This window comes from Neopelma chrysocephalum, unplaced genomic scaffold (genome assembly GCF_003984885.1).
Source record: "Neopelma chrysocephalum unplaced genomic scaffold, ASM398488v2 Primary Assembly neopelma1_97034, whole genome shotgun sequence".
NCBI lineage: Eukaryota > Metazoa > Chordata > Aves > Passeriformes > Pipridae > Neopelma > Neopelma chrysocephalum.
The window spans coordinates 3,167,083-3,185,432 of record NW_020925676.1 but is presented as its reverse complement, the minus strand read 5'-3'; the positions used below and the strand labels follow the sequence as shown (position 1 = coordinate 3,185,432).

The 18,350-nt window shown below is 40.2% G+C and overlaps 1 protein-coding gene across 5 annotated transcripts in view; it reads left to right on the top strand.

The window, feature by feature from the left end:
* GRIN3A (glutamate ionotropic receptor NMDA type subunit 3A) overlaps nt 1-18,350 on the top strand; it is a 68,826-nt gene that overhangs the window by 29,456 nt on the left and 21,020 nt on the right. For all 5 annotated transcript variants that reach the window (XR_003532190.1, XR_003532191.1, XM_027671100.1 and 2 more), the window contains one exon: nt 4,444-5,491. Coding sequence is in view for 3 of the 5 variants with exons in the window: in XM_027671100.1 (XP_027526901.1) it covers nt 4,444-5,491 (1,048 nt within the window). In the remaining 2 variants the exon portion in view is untranslated. The remainder of the gene's footprint in view (nt 1-4,443; nt 5,492-18,350) is intronic.

Below are 18,350 nucleotides of genomic sequence, written 5' to 3'. Positions count from 1 at the left end.
TTCACATCTGTGAAATTTTTTGTCCCTTCATATTGGTAAGGCTACTGTGGAAATGAAAGAAAGAATCATACCCTTTTTTTTCCCTAGACATTTGCTTGTGAACTCTATTAAAGACAAAATAACAGGTTAGATAAAACATCGCAGCTGTTTTTATGACATACCAGCGAGACAGACACCTGATGGCCAGAACTGATGTATTTGTGTCAGCAGCACAAATATTAACTCTGAGTGGTACCATTAAATTCCCGAGTGTGATGCGCTGATAAATGGCTTCACTGTCACCAGCCCTATCCATTGCACCAGAACTTTTAGGCAGGTGGTTTGTGTCTCCAAAGGTGAAACTTCTGTCTGGTGCTTAATTGAGTGTTCACCAAAGTGGGCGTTTTTGAGTCTAGATGAACCCCCCTGTCTTGATATGTAGCCTTGGAGCTGCAGTGGGTGGGGATGGAGAAGGAGGATGGAGAAGGCACCGTGCACAGACCTTCACCTTCCCTCCCTGCAGAGCGTGGATGAACAGCAGCCCCACACTCTGGCACAGCCCGAGCTCTCGCTGCCAACACTGATTTCATACTTTGGCTGTGCAGACATTTAAATGCACCCAGGAGCAGAAAATGATCCAGTACATGGCAAGGTGTGCTTGTATCTGTGTGGATATGGATGTAGATGTACAACCCTCCAAAGATTATACTGTTGAAAGTCACCATTTATCATTCCTCTTACAATGAGATTGATCCCCTGATCCATTCTTGCCTGCTCATGGGAGCATCCTTGTTGATGGAACAAGGCATTAAAATTTCAAAACCTTATCTTGTCTTATAGCTTTCATTAGTCTTACAGCTTTAACTCTGCTTTGTGGGTAATTTCATCAACCTGCTATTTCACAGATCCATAAAATCCTGGAACAGTTTGGGTTGGAAGGGACCTTAAACATCACCTCATTCTACCACCCTGCCATGGACAGGAACACCTACTATAGTGATCAGCCTGTTCAAAACCCCATATAACCTGGCATTGAACACTGCCGGGGTGGGGCATCACAACTTCTCTGGGCAACCTGTGCCGGTGCCTCACCACCCTCAGAGCCAAGAATTTCTTCCTAATTACCATCTAACCTTGCCCTCTGTCAGTTTGAAGCCATTCCCCCTTGTCCTATCACTTCTTGGCCTTCTAAAAAGTCCACTTTCAGCTCTCTTGAGCCCTTCTAGGTAGTGGAAGGGTACTACAAGGTCTCCCCAGAACCTTCTGTTTTCATTTTCCAATCCTAGTTCTTGCCTCAAGTAAGCTTCCCAAGAAAGATGTGGAACAACCAAGCCACCAAGCTTGAAAAAAAATACAATAATTTTAATAAATCATTCTTACATGTAGAACAAAGATACTGCTGCTGAAGAGTAGTAGTACTGCCAAAGATCTAAGGAGCAGCTCTTACAACAAAGCACATGAGAAACAAATAAAGCTAAAATGAGCAAATGAAACACTTCGATCTCATTGTTCAAACTGAATTGACTCTAGTTAAGCTTTGATGCAGTTATCACAGACTGTCAGCTTACATATATTGACACAGCATCAAGGAAACTCATTCAGCAGTCAGACTCGAGGACCTGGCCCTTCACCTTCTGAAGTTTGTACAGGCTGTATTTCCATACAAACTTGTCAGTAGCCCTACTGAAACAGGACTTCTCAGATATTCCCAAAGTGTCTGTGCAATACCCAGCACTTGTAACTCCCAGAGATTCACATTAGAGATTTCTAGCTTAAGTGGCGTAGTCAGATCCTCTTATCTGTTTCCTAAAGTTATTGAGGAAGAGAGTTTTTACATGACTTCCCTGGCATGGATTTCACTGGTGCTCCACACAGTGCATGCTAATGCTCAGCAGCCACAGCTGCTTGCATTTAAAACAAAGTATTGTTAAAGTATTTCTCCCACATGGTTATGATCACTTATTTTGATCCATGTCCTGACACTACGAAAAATATAGAACATGCAACTCAGCTGCAAAAGTAAGCCACTAACTCAATAAGGTAGTGAAGTCACACATCTAAATGCTACTAAATCTCTCAGATACCTGCTCCTAATACAACCCCAGGACAGGTACAGAGGGCTTGTTTTGCCCTCCCAGGCACGCTTACTTCTACCATGGAAGTCGGAGAACACAGTGCATGAATTCCACTGTTCTCATTCTACCTTCAGAAAATGAATCCAATGCATTATTCCGTAGCTTCAATTACTCCCAAAGCACCTGGTCTGCACACTGCTAATATCCAGGGTGTGTGGTATTAGCAACATGGGGCCAAATTTCATCAGAATTTGCAAGCATATTCCACCTGAGGAATTGCCTCCCTCAGTTTTGGCATTTTGTGAACTGCCAGCAGTCTTTACACACAATTCTTAAAAAAAAAAGTTTCATACAGACTCATCTACACACACAGAATGGTTTCACTGTTATTGTCAGAGTGATGGCTTCAGCATATACCCCCAGCAAGGCTTGTAAAGAAGTTGCACAATTTTTATAGAGACTGGAAGAGATAAAAATAAGAGAGTTAAAACCCAAACATGTTTATGGGCACATAAACCTTTCTTTAGTGCTTAAGACTGCCTTCTACTATGAACTTTGTCTTGATAGTGCTTACATACGCAAACATGAAAGTACACTATCAGACAGAAAGGAAAGATAAGAGGAAACGACTGGGCAAACAGGGGCAGACACCACTGATGAATGAAGTTATAGTATCATTTAGTTGACACTAAACTAAAGCGTGAAAGATTTAAAATATGAGAACGACATTTATAATTTATAAATATTTATATTTATATATATGCAATTTTAGGTATAATTTCCAGGCCCAGATTAACACATGTACAGATCAATTACTTTTGAGATGTGTCTCTATCATCTTTCTCCAAACTCCCCCTACTCTAAAGAGACTGCATAAGAAGAACAGTGAAGCTGTCTCAGAGAAGACTGTCACACACACAATCACATTCAAAACTAAAATACTTACTTTCATAAATTTCCTTTTGCGGAGGGTAAACATTTATATGACCTTGAGAGTTTTAACTGCTGAAACCCCATCAAAAATCATGAAAAGTCATTAAAACAAAGGGTAGAGCCTGGGCAGAAGGATGTGTGCACACGCACTTGCAATCGATTTATCCTTTTCAAATAAATTTAAGGTTATTTTTTATCCTCTGTAATTATTGATAAACAATTAACACTAATTAAAAGTTTATGCCTTGCTTATTGAGGCTGTAATGACAGGTATAGCCTTTATACTTCTTTTAACATTTACGTTCACCCAATTCTCAGGACTAATGTGAGGTGTTATATTCTGCTACAACAGTTAAATAGTCTGTCTTCTGCATGCCTTTTACTGAAAAAAAAATGCACGTCTTACCTTACACCATATAAACAGCAATCTAACTCAGTTGTTTTTAATGGAATCACCATACTAAGACTTACACAGCCTCTGCAAAATGCGTAGCAGCTTTCCTATTAAGAGCACGCAGTTCAGCTGGTCATGGTGCTTGCACTAAAAAGGATTTTCCACTTCTAACACCTAATTACTGATGGGTTCCCTGCTCCTTTATCCATGTCATTTTAGCCTCTTTGATAATGACTTACAAGAAGCTGAACTTATCATACAGGGAAGACAACTACTAGCAAACATTGGCTTCCAATACAAATACTAAACTTTTTTGTGAATATCTGGAATAGTAGCAGCTCAGCATTCTCAATGCAGTGAAAAACTGACACACTTCATGAAATCTGTTAACGTGACAGCATGGCACTATTAATAACATTACTTTCGTACTTTTTTACAAAACTACTTTTTCTTGGTTTTTCTTTCATAATAATTAAAACTGACTGTCCTAGACCAACCATCTTTCATTTTCTTCCCTTACTTTATTCTGAAGTGGCTAACAGTGATTTACCAATGCCAGATTTGCATTTTTGAATCCCGATTGGTTCACTTGAGAGTGCTTGAAAGCTGTTGACAGCACTTCAGTAGCCCCTCTTATGCAAGCTAGATCTTACTGAGATTATAGCATTTTTTTTGGAAGGACATTTCATACATAATTTCCACTCTTCCATTTTTGTATATATTTTTATCTAGGAAACTGACAACAGATCTGGTGAGTTCAGCTTAGAACTAACCTATGCTTCATCAATTTATGAGACAATGGTAACTGAAAAAATTGTTGTCCTCATTCTCATTTTTTTCAGTAAATAAAAAAGATATCTGTGCTGAGAAGTTTTCATTTACATTAGATGTGTAGGGGAGCATCCCCATGTAGTTTAGTTGTAAATTATGTGACTGATTCATTGTGCGATAGGAAGACTAGTAATGATCCAGGTGTTCAGCAACATATCCAACTATTCTCTGGAACATGAATTCATAGTTCAGCTGTCTGCTTCTGATTACTATACCTTCTCCCTCCAACAGGTTTTTAGCCAACACAACTTTCGATGGTCTCAGTGGCCACATTAAGGTGAAGGGCTCCTCCATTGTCAGCTCAGAAAACAACTTCTTCATCTGGAATCTGCAGCACGACCCTGTCGGGAACCCAATGTGGACGCGTCTGGGGAGCTGGCAAGAGGGAAAGATAATCATGGACTATGGGATATGGCCAGAACAGGCACAGAGACATAAAAGTCACATGCAGCACCCCACCCGGCTACACCTCAGAGTGGTGACTCTGATTGAGCACCCGTTTGTCTTCACAAGGGATGTTGATGATGAAGGTCTTTGCCCAGCAGGGCAGCTGTGCCTGGACCCCTTGACCAATGACTCAGGTGTGCTGGATAACCTGTTTGAAACCCTCCAAGGGGGGAATGACACCATTCCCATTGAGCTGAAGAAGTGCTGCTATGGCTACTGCATTGACCTGCTGGAGAAGCTGGCTGAGGACATGAATTTCGATTTTGACTTGTACATTGTTGGGGATGGAAAATATGGAGCTTGGAAGAATGGCCACTGGACGGGGCTGGTGGGAGACCTTCTGGCTGGCACAGCTCACCTGGCAGTGACATCATTTAGTATCAACACTGCCCGCAGCCAAGTGATTGACTTCACCAGCCCTTTCTTTTCAACCAGTTTGGGCATCCTGGTGAGGACCAAGGACACAGCAGCTCCTATTGGAGCCTTTATGTGGCCATTGCACTGGACTATGTGGCTGGGTATATTTGTTGCTCTTCACATCACAGCTGTATTCCTTACCTTATACGAATGGAAAAGCCCTTTTGGAATGACCCCTAGGGGAAGGAATAGGAACAAAGTCTTCTCCTTCTCCTCTGCCCTGAATGTCTGCTACTCGATCCTGTTTGGAAGAACAGCTGCCATCAAACCCCCGAAGTGCTGGACTGGAAGGTTTTTAATGAATCTCTGGGCTATTTTCTGCCTTTTTTGTTTGTCCACATACACAGCCAACCTGGCTGCTGTCATGGTAGGAGAGAAGATCTATGAAGAGCTTTCTGGAATTCATGACCCAAAGGTAAAGCATGTCTGTTGCTACTAACTCAACCTTTTCTTCTTTCCACTCAAAATTCATTGTTCCATAATTTATGGTTTCTAATAAAATCAGAAAGCAATTTGTGTAGAAAATAGTGGTTGTACTACAATTAGTTACCATCTAATGGCATTTCAGTAGGAAAGTTCAGCAAGAGAGGGCTTTTAAACACCTACAAAAGTGTGGGCGGAACGATTTCAAAGATTGAAGGTGAGGGGGAAGATGAAATATTTTGGTGTTGCCCACTACAGAGAAGAAAAGTGGCTTTAACATGCAGATTAGGGGTTTGAGTTCAGATTCAAGACCCTTTGACAGTAGTTGTTTTGATCAGTTGGATAATTCAGTTCATCATGACAGCTAATCAAACAAAACAGCTGCACAGCTCAAAGACAAAACCACTGATGTTCTCTAGGTAGGATTTTGCAAGTATTTCACTGGTCATGATGCCGCTGGCAAAGGCATTACTGGCAAAACTCCCCATGAATTCTAAATGACATGTAGCAGAACTGAAATATTTTGAAAAATCCTGCCTTATGCATCAAAACAGTGGAATTCACTTTACAAGTAGTCAGGAATTTGATTTGCAGTGTTGTTTCTGCTGGAGAGCAGTCATGGGAGGAGATGAATAATGTTGTAGACAACCCCTCTGCAAAGAGCTCAGACTTCCTAGTACTGCCTCCACCTGCTCTCTCCCCCTTTCCAAGGGGTCTTCAATTGGTATAATAGTCTTATTTATAAGACTATTCTTATTTAATTTGGCACTAGGTAGTGATCATGAAAACATGTGGCAGAATGGTTTGCAGAGAGAATAAATGGCTGCAGGTGACACCAGAGCATACTCTTCACCTGACAGTCACTCTAACAGACAGGGTGGCAACAACAAATTTCCCTTCTTTGTCTGGCACCTTCTGCAGTGAAAGTGGGATTGTATTATCCACAGTTTTATACTCATGACCTGACTACTGGTACAGAAAACATTCACCATGGTGACTGAATCAATACAATGTTGTGCCATTGTAAAAAGCAATTTTCATAACTCAAGAATTAGACATATATTTTGATTTTGTAAACTGTGTAAATAAATGTTACATATGTCCCTCCAGGCAGCAAAGGCCAAGCTCCATCTGTTACTTTAGTAAAACTTTGCGTTCAGACTAATGATCATACAGTTTTGACTTTGTCTGACTCACTTCCTTCAATGTTAACTAGATTGTTTCTACCAAAAATACTTTAAACCAAGAACAATAGTTTTTGTGGTTGGCCTGAGGCAGTCTCAAATTGATTTATGGCTTAAAGCAAATTGCTTCTATTAATCTGCCCTTCCCCTCCCAGAACAAAATACCATGAATATTACATGAATATCTTTATCAATATAAGGCACAAAAGTCCAGGAATCAATGTACATGTTTTATTCAAAGCATTCTGAAGAAGCAAATGAGAGCTTTCAGCTGAATTTCCCCGTCTTCAGGCATATCTCTGTTGCACTGTTGCGTGAACCATAATGTTGGCTTGAAAATGAGGTTAGTCCTCTACTGTTTGCATGAGCACCTCTTCATCCATCAAATCAAACTACATCAGATTGCATCCAGTTTTGCAGCATTATTATTGTAACCACATGTGGAGTTTCTAAAACAGATATTGGGAAATTTCTGCGACTGTATGAAAATCAAATTATTCTAACGCTGTGCTGCAAAACTTGGCTGTTGAGTTACAAAATTGAGCACAGAGTGTTGAAATATGTCAGGGGCTGCAAACACCAGTCTTGGTCCAGAATAAGAACACCAACAACTCATGGTTAGTAACATCAGTGATTCCAATAAATCAGTGGGATTACTGGCCTTTCCTAGACAAGCTCGCCTCTGCTTCATGGGCCAGATCTAAGCTTCGGAGCCGTTACCAGTTCCCATTGTTGGAATAAGACAAAATATTTTAGGGAAGAAGAAGATTGCCTGCCATTATATGAGCTGCAAAATAGTTTCATGTATTTAATTCATGCATTTGCCTCCACAGTCTTAGTCCAAAAGAGCAGTTACAGTAGAAAATGCACTGGTGTAACCTTTGCTTGCACAAAGCCTGACCTGTGCCTATTCAGAGTTCTAAGAGTTAAAGCTTAGGTTTGGGAAATGTTTGGGGCACAACAGTCACAGAGGTACAGGCATCACATTTTAGTTAGTTACTTAAAGCATTTCATATATGATTAAAAGATTTTATGTTTGAGGTTTTCTTCCCAAATCTGCTTACCTCTTTTTAGGAGACTCATTTCAAAAAGAAGGCAGCAGGAGGCAGAAATAATCTTTTTAATTTAAATATACTTCCAGACATATATTTCTAAACCTTCTGCTGCTGCTCTCAGTAGGCATGTGCCCTTTGTACTGTACTTTTGAAATTTATTTGAAAAACAAAGCCCAAAGTAGAGGAGCAACCTTCTTGAGGTGATATAAGACATGTAATTTCTTCAGGTGTCAGCCATAAATGGCAAATCTCATCTGAGGTAGGAAATAGTCAGGAAGGACAGAATTAGAGCTCAGTTGGACCTTTAAATGCACTAATGATGCAGAAGAGAATACAGAACAATCATCAAGCTCCTGAAAGAAGGAGCAGCCAGTGAGGCCAGACAAACCAGAGCAGAAGGCAAGCAGTGAGAGGAAAGAGAATTAAGTTCCTGGAATATGTCTTGAATTTGGGGAACTTGGTATGTATTTTCTATGTAAGGATCTTAACAAGAGTATGTCACTAAAGCCTGCAGAATCCGTCAAACCTGGCTGCCCCCTTTATTGGGTCACATTTCAGGTAACCTTCTACAGTAAGAGCCAATAAATTGCAGAGATATTGAAGCAATGTCCTGCCATGTTAAAATCTAATTCTTTTAAGAGAGTGGGCAATGTTGGGCAATTTTTTGCCCCCTTCCCCACCACCACCTCATCCCCATTTTCTAACTGTAGATGTTTTAGACATCATCTCTTGCCAGTGGAAACTGGCAGACACAACTTTTGTGTTCACTGGAACATGTTCAGCCTGCTTTGGGGGCAAGAGGATAGTTACAGGATAAACATGCTGGCTACCCAGATGGAAGTTGCATCCATGTCCTGATTCTCTCTTAATAAGCTCCCTGCAGTACGTGGCAAAGAAGTTTAAAAGCTCTTCTGCAGATTGAGGAGATAGAGAAAAAACATTGTGTTTGGATCATTTCATTTGCTTTTATCCCTTCTGGCATCTGAATCGCAAAGGCTTATTTCAATTTTTCTTCTAATGTCACATCTTTAAATGCACAAAAAAATTACAATATTCACCTTTGTCAGAGTGCCTGGCAGACCAGGTACACTGTTGTATGAGTTGATTCTTTACAAGGTCAGATATTCAGCCTACAGGCGTGACCAGCCTTAGGGCTGGTCTGATGATAGAATCACAGAATGGTTTGGGTTGGAAGGGGACCTTAGGGATCATCTTGTTCATCCCCCCTACCATAGGCAGAGACACCTTCCACTAGACCAGGTAAGTTTGTAGGAGTAAAACTACTTTGCCAAACAACTCATGAAAAGTGATACTGCAGGATCTCCCCAGGGAGTGGGTTTTTTTAGTGGCAAGAGGGCTTGAAACGGGGACTTTGCTTTCAGGTCTTTCATGCAAGAGCGCATCCTGGAAATGCACTGAGAAGTCCTGAGCATGTTGAGGAGTTCATATTATCTGAGGCAAAACAGTCGTGGAAGCCCAGAGAACAGAATAAACGTTTCAAACATGCCAACATGAAAGCAGCAGAAGCTGAGGAGCTGGACAGATTTTCCATAAGTGGTCCAGTGCCTGGCCTTTCTTTCTGTTAAAACTGTTGTTCTTCCAACAATTTAATGACTTTTTCAGATGCTATCCAACCACTGTGACTTTTGTGACAGTATCAGCTTTTCTTTCCCATCTGCACTATACAGAGTATAGTGAGTATTGAGTAGCCTACCTGTTAATTTACTGCAGTTATATTTTTACTTCTCTAGATCACTTTACCTTCAAAACACTCCTTTACAATGGCAAAGTTCTTTTCCACATTGTATTTTGAGATAAAATATCAAACCTATTGAGACTGATTTGACAAAAGAAGGGCTACTCATGTGGATCCCATCATCACCAATTTCACTGCAATATCTCTCCTAACTTTACATGCCTGCAGTGAAGACATTATGTATGATTTACTCAGTCTACTGTGCTTTTACAGTTAGTTGGGACAGATGGGCACTTGGAGCTGCTGTTAAGGCACTTACTTCAGAGCAAGAAGATCACCTAAACCATTCCCTGGAGTTGCCTACTTCTCTCTGACATGCACGACAGTGTGCCAGCATGACCAGCACTGATGTCACACAAAAAACATGTGTCCCAAGGAATACAATGCAGACACCTACAGTCACTCTGACAAATCCCATCCAGCAAGTTCTTTCAACAGCCCTGGTGTGCTTTGGGATTAGTCATCAGAAATCACTGCTCTTCTCCCAGTCCAGTGTCTGAACACTTGCTCTTATGAGCTGTCCATCTTTTTGTTGCAAAATCAAGCACTTTGAATAATCCAGGCAAGGTACTTCTGAGATTTTGTTACTCAGGGATTATGTATGATCACACAGATTTTTGATTCTAGATACAAAACACGAAACATGAGGGTACAAGCTCTTATTTCTTATTTATGAAAATCTCAGTTAATTTAGAGCCCTTGTGGCCAATTATTGTAACAGTTGAATACTTTGTGTTACCTATATGAGAACTGTCCATAAATACAACTGACAAGTAGCTGCAGATGAGCTTTAGCAACATCAAACCACAGAAAGAGGAAGATCCATTCACTATATATGCCTTTTTCATCATTAGAGGCATGATTCAAATATTCCTGCCTTTAGTGATATTTTCCCTCAAATTCATCAAGCTTTAGAGTGAGGCCATAACCGTTGTGTCTTTATTGATAAATTTTCTTCCTCAGAAAAGGAATTTTTGTAAGAACTACACTAAAGGAAATTACTGCCATAGTCTCACTGCAAAAACCTAAGATGAATCATTATAATGGGCTCCGCTTGCACTACTATGTATTAAGTAGATAATGAAATATCATTTATTTAAATATGCAGTAAATGCATTAAATTGTATAGCAAAAAAAACAATCTACAAACTCAGTGAAGTTCACAGAAATCTTATTGCTGCCATGCTGTTTATTATTTGCAGAGGACTGAAGGATTCTTTTCTTTTTACAGTTAAAAGAAGAATCTATAGAACATGTATTTCTGTGCAGGAAGTCCCTGGGCACAGGAAGGTCATGATTCACAGCATCACAGCCTGCTAATTGAGACATGGTACTTTTCTGAGTATTGATGAGTCAGTGAAGGATTTGAACTCGAGGACTTAAGTGTCATAGAGACCAAAGTGAAAAAGTCTCAGACAAAGGTGAAATCAAGTATCAAACTCCAGTCAGAACAAAGAATTGCAGAGCCATCTCATACAGGAGTGAAAGACCTCTGCAATTTATGGAGGTGAAATGATGGCTTCATTGGCTTCCCCATGCAATTTATTGGGAACACCGGACTTGTTTATCTTCCCCATCACCTCATTAAAGTTACAGCTTTGGATTCTCAGAATCTGTCCAGTTCAGATTTGTATCATTCAGATACCAGTTCATCAGACAATGCACTGCAGTGTTCTACAAAACAAATTTCCATTCCCATTTTATGTCTTCTTGCCAACAATTATCTTCTTGGTATCTTCGCATATTAACCCCTGCTGCTCCAAGTCTTCACTTGCACACGATGCTTTGTACTGTCACAGAGTGCCTTGGCCACTTCGCAGCTCACAATTCTGTTTGACCCAAAGAGTTTGGGGGTAGGTGTGGAAGAGAAGAAGTCCTGCTGTCTTCACTCCATGTGATGCAGGTTGTAAAAGTTGTTCCTCAGCACAGAAGGAGTTATTGTGGTTTAGCATTTTTCTGTCTGTATTGATGTCAGTTTCTTACTCTCAACCTGCATATACCTATATGTCATATAATTTTTTTAAAGAAGAGAAGTGATCCCACCACCAGAAATAGTTACTGCTTCATAAGTGGTGCTCATACCCATGCTAGAAATAATGAAAGTGGAGAAATACGAGAAGAAGTTACTGAAGTAACTGGCAAAGAGGAGCAGAGAATGGTAAAGATGCATAAGGCTGATCTTACCACCTGGCAAGTGGAAGATCATCATATAGCTGACTTAGCAGCATTGAGGATATTTATTATTGTTTACAAAAGTCACAAACATTGTGATCTACAGAGACCAGAATACTATTCTGGCTCACCTTCCTAGAGACAGAAGTCCTCAGTCAGCTCCCACCCTAATCCCTTGCATTTCAGGGCTGACAAGGGTCCAAGCCCTCTAGAAAAAAAAATAACGGTTTTCATTGAGTGCATTAAGATTTAACAGAACCAGGTAAAGTCAAATACTGATGTCTGTATTTCACTGTGCAAGAGGTCAGGGCATCCAAATGTGCCTATGATTTTTCTTTTACGCTTCATGCTTAACACATTTCTCACTGTTCCAAACTGATTCCAAGAAGGAAAAAACCCTTTTGTTCCAATGTTGGATCTGTCAGGAACAAAGGACTCCTTCTGATTTACCTTCATTTGATGCTCTTGAACCAAAAGCCAATAACAAATAACATATTTAAGAAATCAGGACTGCGCAGATGGACAGTTCCATCATCTACAGTGGGAAACTTCTTCATCCTAGTAACTAATTTACAACACAAACCCATCCACAAGGCACTAGTCTTGCATCACCTGTTTAGGCAGAGAATTGTTTTCAGCCCTGGTATACAGGGGACAACTGCCATATGTCCAGGGAGTAGGAGAACTGACCTTAAACCAGCAACAGCTGGAGCAGAAGACATTTGTGAGAAAATGGATTTTAAAGATTATTGGGTTTAGGGTGAGGAGACTACCTACAGTTCAAGCTGCTGCCACATTAGGTTTCCCTCTCCGGCCCTCAGTGGCTTATAGAGATCTGTGGTACCTTTTCGTCCACAGACCCAAGACTTAGGACAGAGGGACAAGAGGGATTCTTTATCCAGAAATATCCCATATCTCTTTGGTAGCTTGAAAATGTTTTCAGCCAAGCAGCTCTCTTTCTCTTGCTTCTAATTTGAAAAGGATTTCACTTGCCTGAGAGCAGCATTAGCCCTCTTTTACGTGTAGCAAGCGGAAGAACTTGTGATTCTGTCTGGAGCATTTTTACAGCTGCTTTGTGCTGGTGAAGTAGATTTGGAAACAGTGATCTATTGCCTTTTGGGAATTACATCCATTTTTTTCCCTCAGTCTACCCATTTTTTCCTACAATAATTTACTCTTACTATCTTATAGTTCTCAGCTCTCCTGGAAAAAATCACAACTTCCTCTGTCCAGAAAACTCTTAAAATACTATTAAGAAACAGAGATAAACACACATGCAACTTCATATTCACCAGAGTGCTGTTTTATGGAGCTTCTTTAACTGCCCAGCAACTCAATCATCAGGGCAACCCTCAGAAATTACCCACAGACCTGAGTGCCCAGTCTCATTCCTGAGCTTTTGCAACACACAGAGAAGCAGAACAGATCTTGCAATTAATTATTAGCACTCACACAGGGACCATCAATACAAAGGCTTTATACTTTTAAACAGAGACTTAAGTCACAGTTTCTTCTCATGTAACCTCCTCTTGCAATGAGGAGAATAAACTGTCAGCACTGGACTGTGCAGTGTTTTCCAGATTAAAACTGCTCATTAACTTCAGTGCAGCTGTCAGGATTTATATCAGCTAATGAACCCGGCTAAGTTGGATTCAAAATGATAGAATTTTAAGATAATCTCACATTATCATGGCAAGCCAAGAATCAGCTCCACTGACACTTTTTGCAGCAGAGAAGCAGAAGTGTTCTTTCAAATGTATTCTGCAAACACCCTCTCCTGGAGGCCCTGGGAACATCTCCATTTCCGAAGCTTGAACACGTGGGATGTTTTTTGATGAAAAACCTCAACTTCCAGAAGTTGAGCTGTGATTTTCATCTGCTAAAATCTGAAATTCATGTTCTTCACTGTGAATAATTTTTTTTCTTTCATCTCCCTCTGCACCCCATAAATATTCACTAGTTAGTTTTCAATAACTCTTGCAGATAAGTAGGGAAAGCTCATGAACAGAGTTTTACATAGTTCTGTTGTTTTGTGTGGGGTTTTTTTTCATTTGTTTTATTCATTTTCCCCTGAAACTTTACTTAGCACTACCAATTGCATTTATTTTATCAGTGGACCATGAGAAGTCTACTAGCAGCTGGAAGACCACCTCAACGTATAGGTTACATAAGGCAAAGTAAAATGAAGCCAAAAACAGAAGTTTCAGTGTAAAACAGCAGTGTCTCTAAAAGCATGCAGTTCTTCACTTAATGCTACCCTTCTCCAGTGATTAGCAATTGAAACTGAGCAGATTTTCAAGACTCTGCAGCCATTCCCTGGCAGAGATTGTGCTGGCGCGAACAGCAATTGTGCTGATATACCAGGTGTCCAGTGATCACTGCACTTGGTGTCACACCAGGTAACCAGCACTGTCGTGGTGGTGGGTTACTGAAACCTTTTGCACAACAATTTTTCCTCAGAATTTGCTGTAAAAGTTAGGAAAGTGTTTTTAGCCATGTTCCTTCTTTCTATCCCAGATAAAATTGAAGAGCAATATTGTAGGTGGTGGTAAAAGCTGAATTCACATTAACTCTGCATCTGTCATTGCAGGGTACAGTCACAGGCACTTCACCCAGCTGCATACTGGATTGCCTTTTCCTCATTTCCCTCAAAAAATAGTTCATGGAATTGAATTTGGGAGAGGCTTACTGAATGAGTGATGAAATACTTCTAATGATTTGAGATAATGATTAGAAATCGTGTTCCCAAAGCATTTTTTCTACAGTCATATACTGAAACGCACAGAATAGTTCTGATTCAGTGCTCCCCATAAATCAAGTGCTGGGAAAGCATTTCCTAGATTTCAGTTACATCATCGCTTATAGAAAATAGACATAATTTCCCTTCCCAACAGTTGTTCTGTTTAGATCTTCCTTGTCTCCTCACAACTCCCAGCAAACTCAAATTCCATGAGATCAGAAGGCAATATTGTATTGCCTACTTGTCTGGAGCTGAGACTAAGCTTTTTCTGTATTTATATTCTGAACACCTGGAGTTCTTACACACTGCAAAAATCCATGACAACTAAGTGTGATGCAAACCTCAGAATGTTAGTAAAAATAACGACAAGGGCATCAAGATGGGGAAAGGTCTTTGAGGCAAATCTTCTAGCTTTGCAGAACTGAAAAGTCATACAGAAGCCAGAACCTGCTAGAAAGCCCTCAAAACCCCACAGCCCAACAGCTTTGAATGTGTCAAGGTTAACTACTGGCAGCATCTCATACATTTTCTGTTTTAAATCCCAACGCATGGGATATTTCTAGGCCTGTTTCCTTTCAAGTTGGAGTCTAGGTGTCCTCAGCCTAGCTGGTGGTGCTCAATGAAGTGTCACTGTATTACATAAAATGGAACATGTCAAGTAATGGAAAATCCCTGTCATTCAGGATTGTATTTTCCTCTTTCTGCTCCTGTGGTTTTATCACACTGATGTTTATCGGATTGGTATTTTCATGCATAATTGGCACCCCAAGCCATAAATGTATGCAGATGCCCAGTTCTTCTCAACATCTTTCCAAATAAAACAAGTTCTCTACTTCCCACTCAGCAGATGTTCTAACAACAGGAGACAGAAACCAAGAAAATCTAGAAGTAAGGGGCCAAGCCAAGGGAACTGGTAGCTGCAGTGTTTGCTTTCAGCAGTAAGCAGCACAAACATCGTTAGTCTGGTCACCCCATTGTATACAAGGTACAGAAGACTTTGAGAAGTCCCAGAGCTTTTCCTGGCACTGTCAGAGAAGCTGGATGTACTGTAAAGCTCTTGAGTTTCCTTAAACATTACATGTGTTTAAGCCTCCCTGTCTCAGTGCTCAAGTGACCCAACAACCATTTCATTTCCTCAGTGCTTGGCAGGATTCACATTACCACTGCTGTGAGAGCTGTCACAACCATTTAACCCAGATCTAAATGGAGGTCATCATGTATATCACATGAATGGCTTTAGATGGTTTTAAAAATTTGGGGTGTACCTAAGTAGTATGGCCATTCATGGTATACACCAGTGCTTCAAGTATAAAACTCAGTTCTCTCATATGAGAGCCATGATCTCCAGTATTTGAGATGCAAAATTGATAGTGTTAGCTGCTGGAGCTCTCATCTTCTTTAGGAGGGCCACTAACCAGCAACACTAAATAGCCCTTTAACTCCTTTTAACTTTTAATAGATAAAATATCAAAATCTATTAACAGCTAATAGCTTTTAACATTGTTTTCTAACTACTTCATTGATACATTTATGTATTTGCTGTTACACTGCCCAGACCATTGGCATTCCTTTGCTCAGTCCTCTTGGTAGCTCAGCCAGCATAGTTTGCAGTTGCCTGTGGTGCTGTGGTGGCCTTGCTGGATAACATTCAAAGGGCTGGTTACTTGCTAAACACTAATGGATCTTCAAAAAGGAGATCTAGGAAAAATCTCCTCACCATAAGGGTTGCCAGGCATTGGAAAAGGTAGAGTCACCATCCCTGAAGGGATTTAAGAGATACGTAGTTGTGACCCTGTGACACAGTTCAGTGATGGATTCAGCAGTGCTGGGTTAGCGCTTGGGCTCGATGATCTTAAGGGTCTTTTTTCAACCAAAATGATTCTGTGATTCAATGATCTGGCAGTTAAAAAAACTTAAATACCTTTATTTAGGCTATTGCTTTTTTGCAATATCTGTACTTATAAGTTTCTTCACGTCTTGTTCAATGAATTGTCAAGCCAGGACTTTACTATTGCCTCAAAGCCTCTCCTCAGGTTGAAACAAACCTTGTTCTTGCCACTTCTTGCAGCCACAGATGTGTGATTTTGGAGGGACTTTGTAAAGCTATCTCAGCTGAGTGCCAAGAAAACTCATGTCAGGAAATGGATGTGCAGCTATTACATTCATTTATTTTTAATTGAACTTTAGTCACCAGCAAATCTCCAGGTACTCTATGGATAAAAAAAGTGTCAACAGTTTCTAGTGCCCTTTACCTGCTTTGTGATGTTTCTAGTGCCCTTTACCTGCTTTGTGATGTTTATTTAGCTTTGAGACTGACTGAGCTTTGAATGAAAAAACAGTATATACACAGAATTATAGTCTCCACATAGTAGAAATGCCTATAATTTCAACAGCTATTTTTTCCTCAATAAGATAGCCTTTAGATTTGATATTACTGATAAAAAAATACAGTAATTGTCTCCCTTGAACAACCAGTTAAAAAAAAATGTATAGAATCCATTCTTGATTCTTCAACTGCTGATTTTTCGGAGTTCATGAGTTCCTAATGCCCTAGGCATTAGGATTCCATTATTGGTTTATAGAAAACAGAAAGACTCTTTCATACAAGACTTTTAAAATACAAGAAACACCACAGAAACAGAGCATGAGAAACAGAAAAGATTAAAAAAAAAGATCTAATTAATAAGGCAAGACTCACAGGAAGACTGACATTTACCTAAGCTGTCGAAACACAGATATTTGTGGTTTCCAGCATTTCACATAATCTTCTCTGGAGAGGACTACAGAAAGTAAGGAAGCAAGAGTGACAACCGATTAATCTTATTTCCATCCTGAAGATTTTATCTTCTCTTGAAGCAAGTAACCCTTAGCATTCTTAGCAGATCAGCAGTGAAGTGCTTTTGGCAGCATTTTGCATTGTCAATCCACTGTTATCACTTAGCTGCAAGCAAACCTTTTCCTCATGTGTATAAGCAGCAATAAGTAGAAAACAGTCCTGAAAGACTTACAGGATTAAAACACAATTAACATTTATCCCTTGTGAAAGGACTCAAGGTTCATCAAATATAAAGTTGCAGACACATAATGATGCTTTAGAAAAAGTGGAGATTACAAGAAGCATGTTGGACATTGGATGCAAGAGATCATAGAATCATAGAATCATAGAATCAGCTGGGTTGGAAGGGACGTCCGAGATCATGAAGTCCAACTTTTGATCCACTACCACCGCGGTTACTAGACCATGGCACTAAGTGCCACATCCAGTCTCTTTTTAAAAATCTCCAGGGATGGAGAATCCACTACTTCCCTGGGCAGCCCATTCCAATGTCTGATCACCCTTTCTGTAAAGGAATTCTTTCTAATATCTAACCTAAACCTCCCTTGGCACAACTTGAGACCATGCCCTCTTGTCTTGCTGACAGTTGCCTGGGAGAAGAAACTCAACCCCCACCTGGCTACAACCTCCTTTCAGGTAGATTGCTACATAACTCTCTTACACAGACTTTCCAAGACTTCCCACCAGACATATGGTGTTGCTAGAGACAAGATATTAAACCAGATGGACTCTTGATCTAATCCACATTCCAGTTTTGTCCTTGTTTATGGTGAAATTTGGCAATGTGCACAACACAAAGCAAAGTGTGGGCAGTTCCCAGCACAGGATTTGGGATAGAAAACTGCATGGAGGTGCAGTTCACTGTCTTTGTACCAGCCTTCCCCATAGAGTTTTAAATATTTAGCTAGATGTAGATGCTGGTGACAGTCTGAGTGAGAGATGCTTTCCAATGAAGTCAGACTTTATCTGTAGCTCAGATGTTGCATTGCAATTGGCATCACTATGTGGGCCACAAACATCACAACAAACACCTAACTTGACTTGAACGATGGTTCAGTGTTGAGTCTTGATGAGGTTTTCACTCTCTTCACTGGAACTGCCAAGAAAT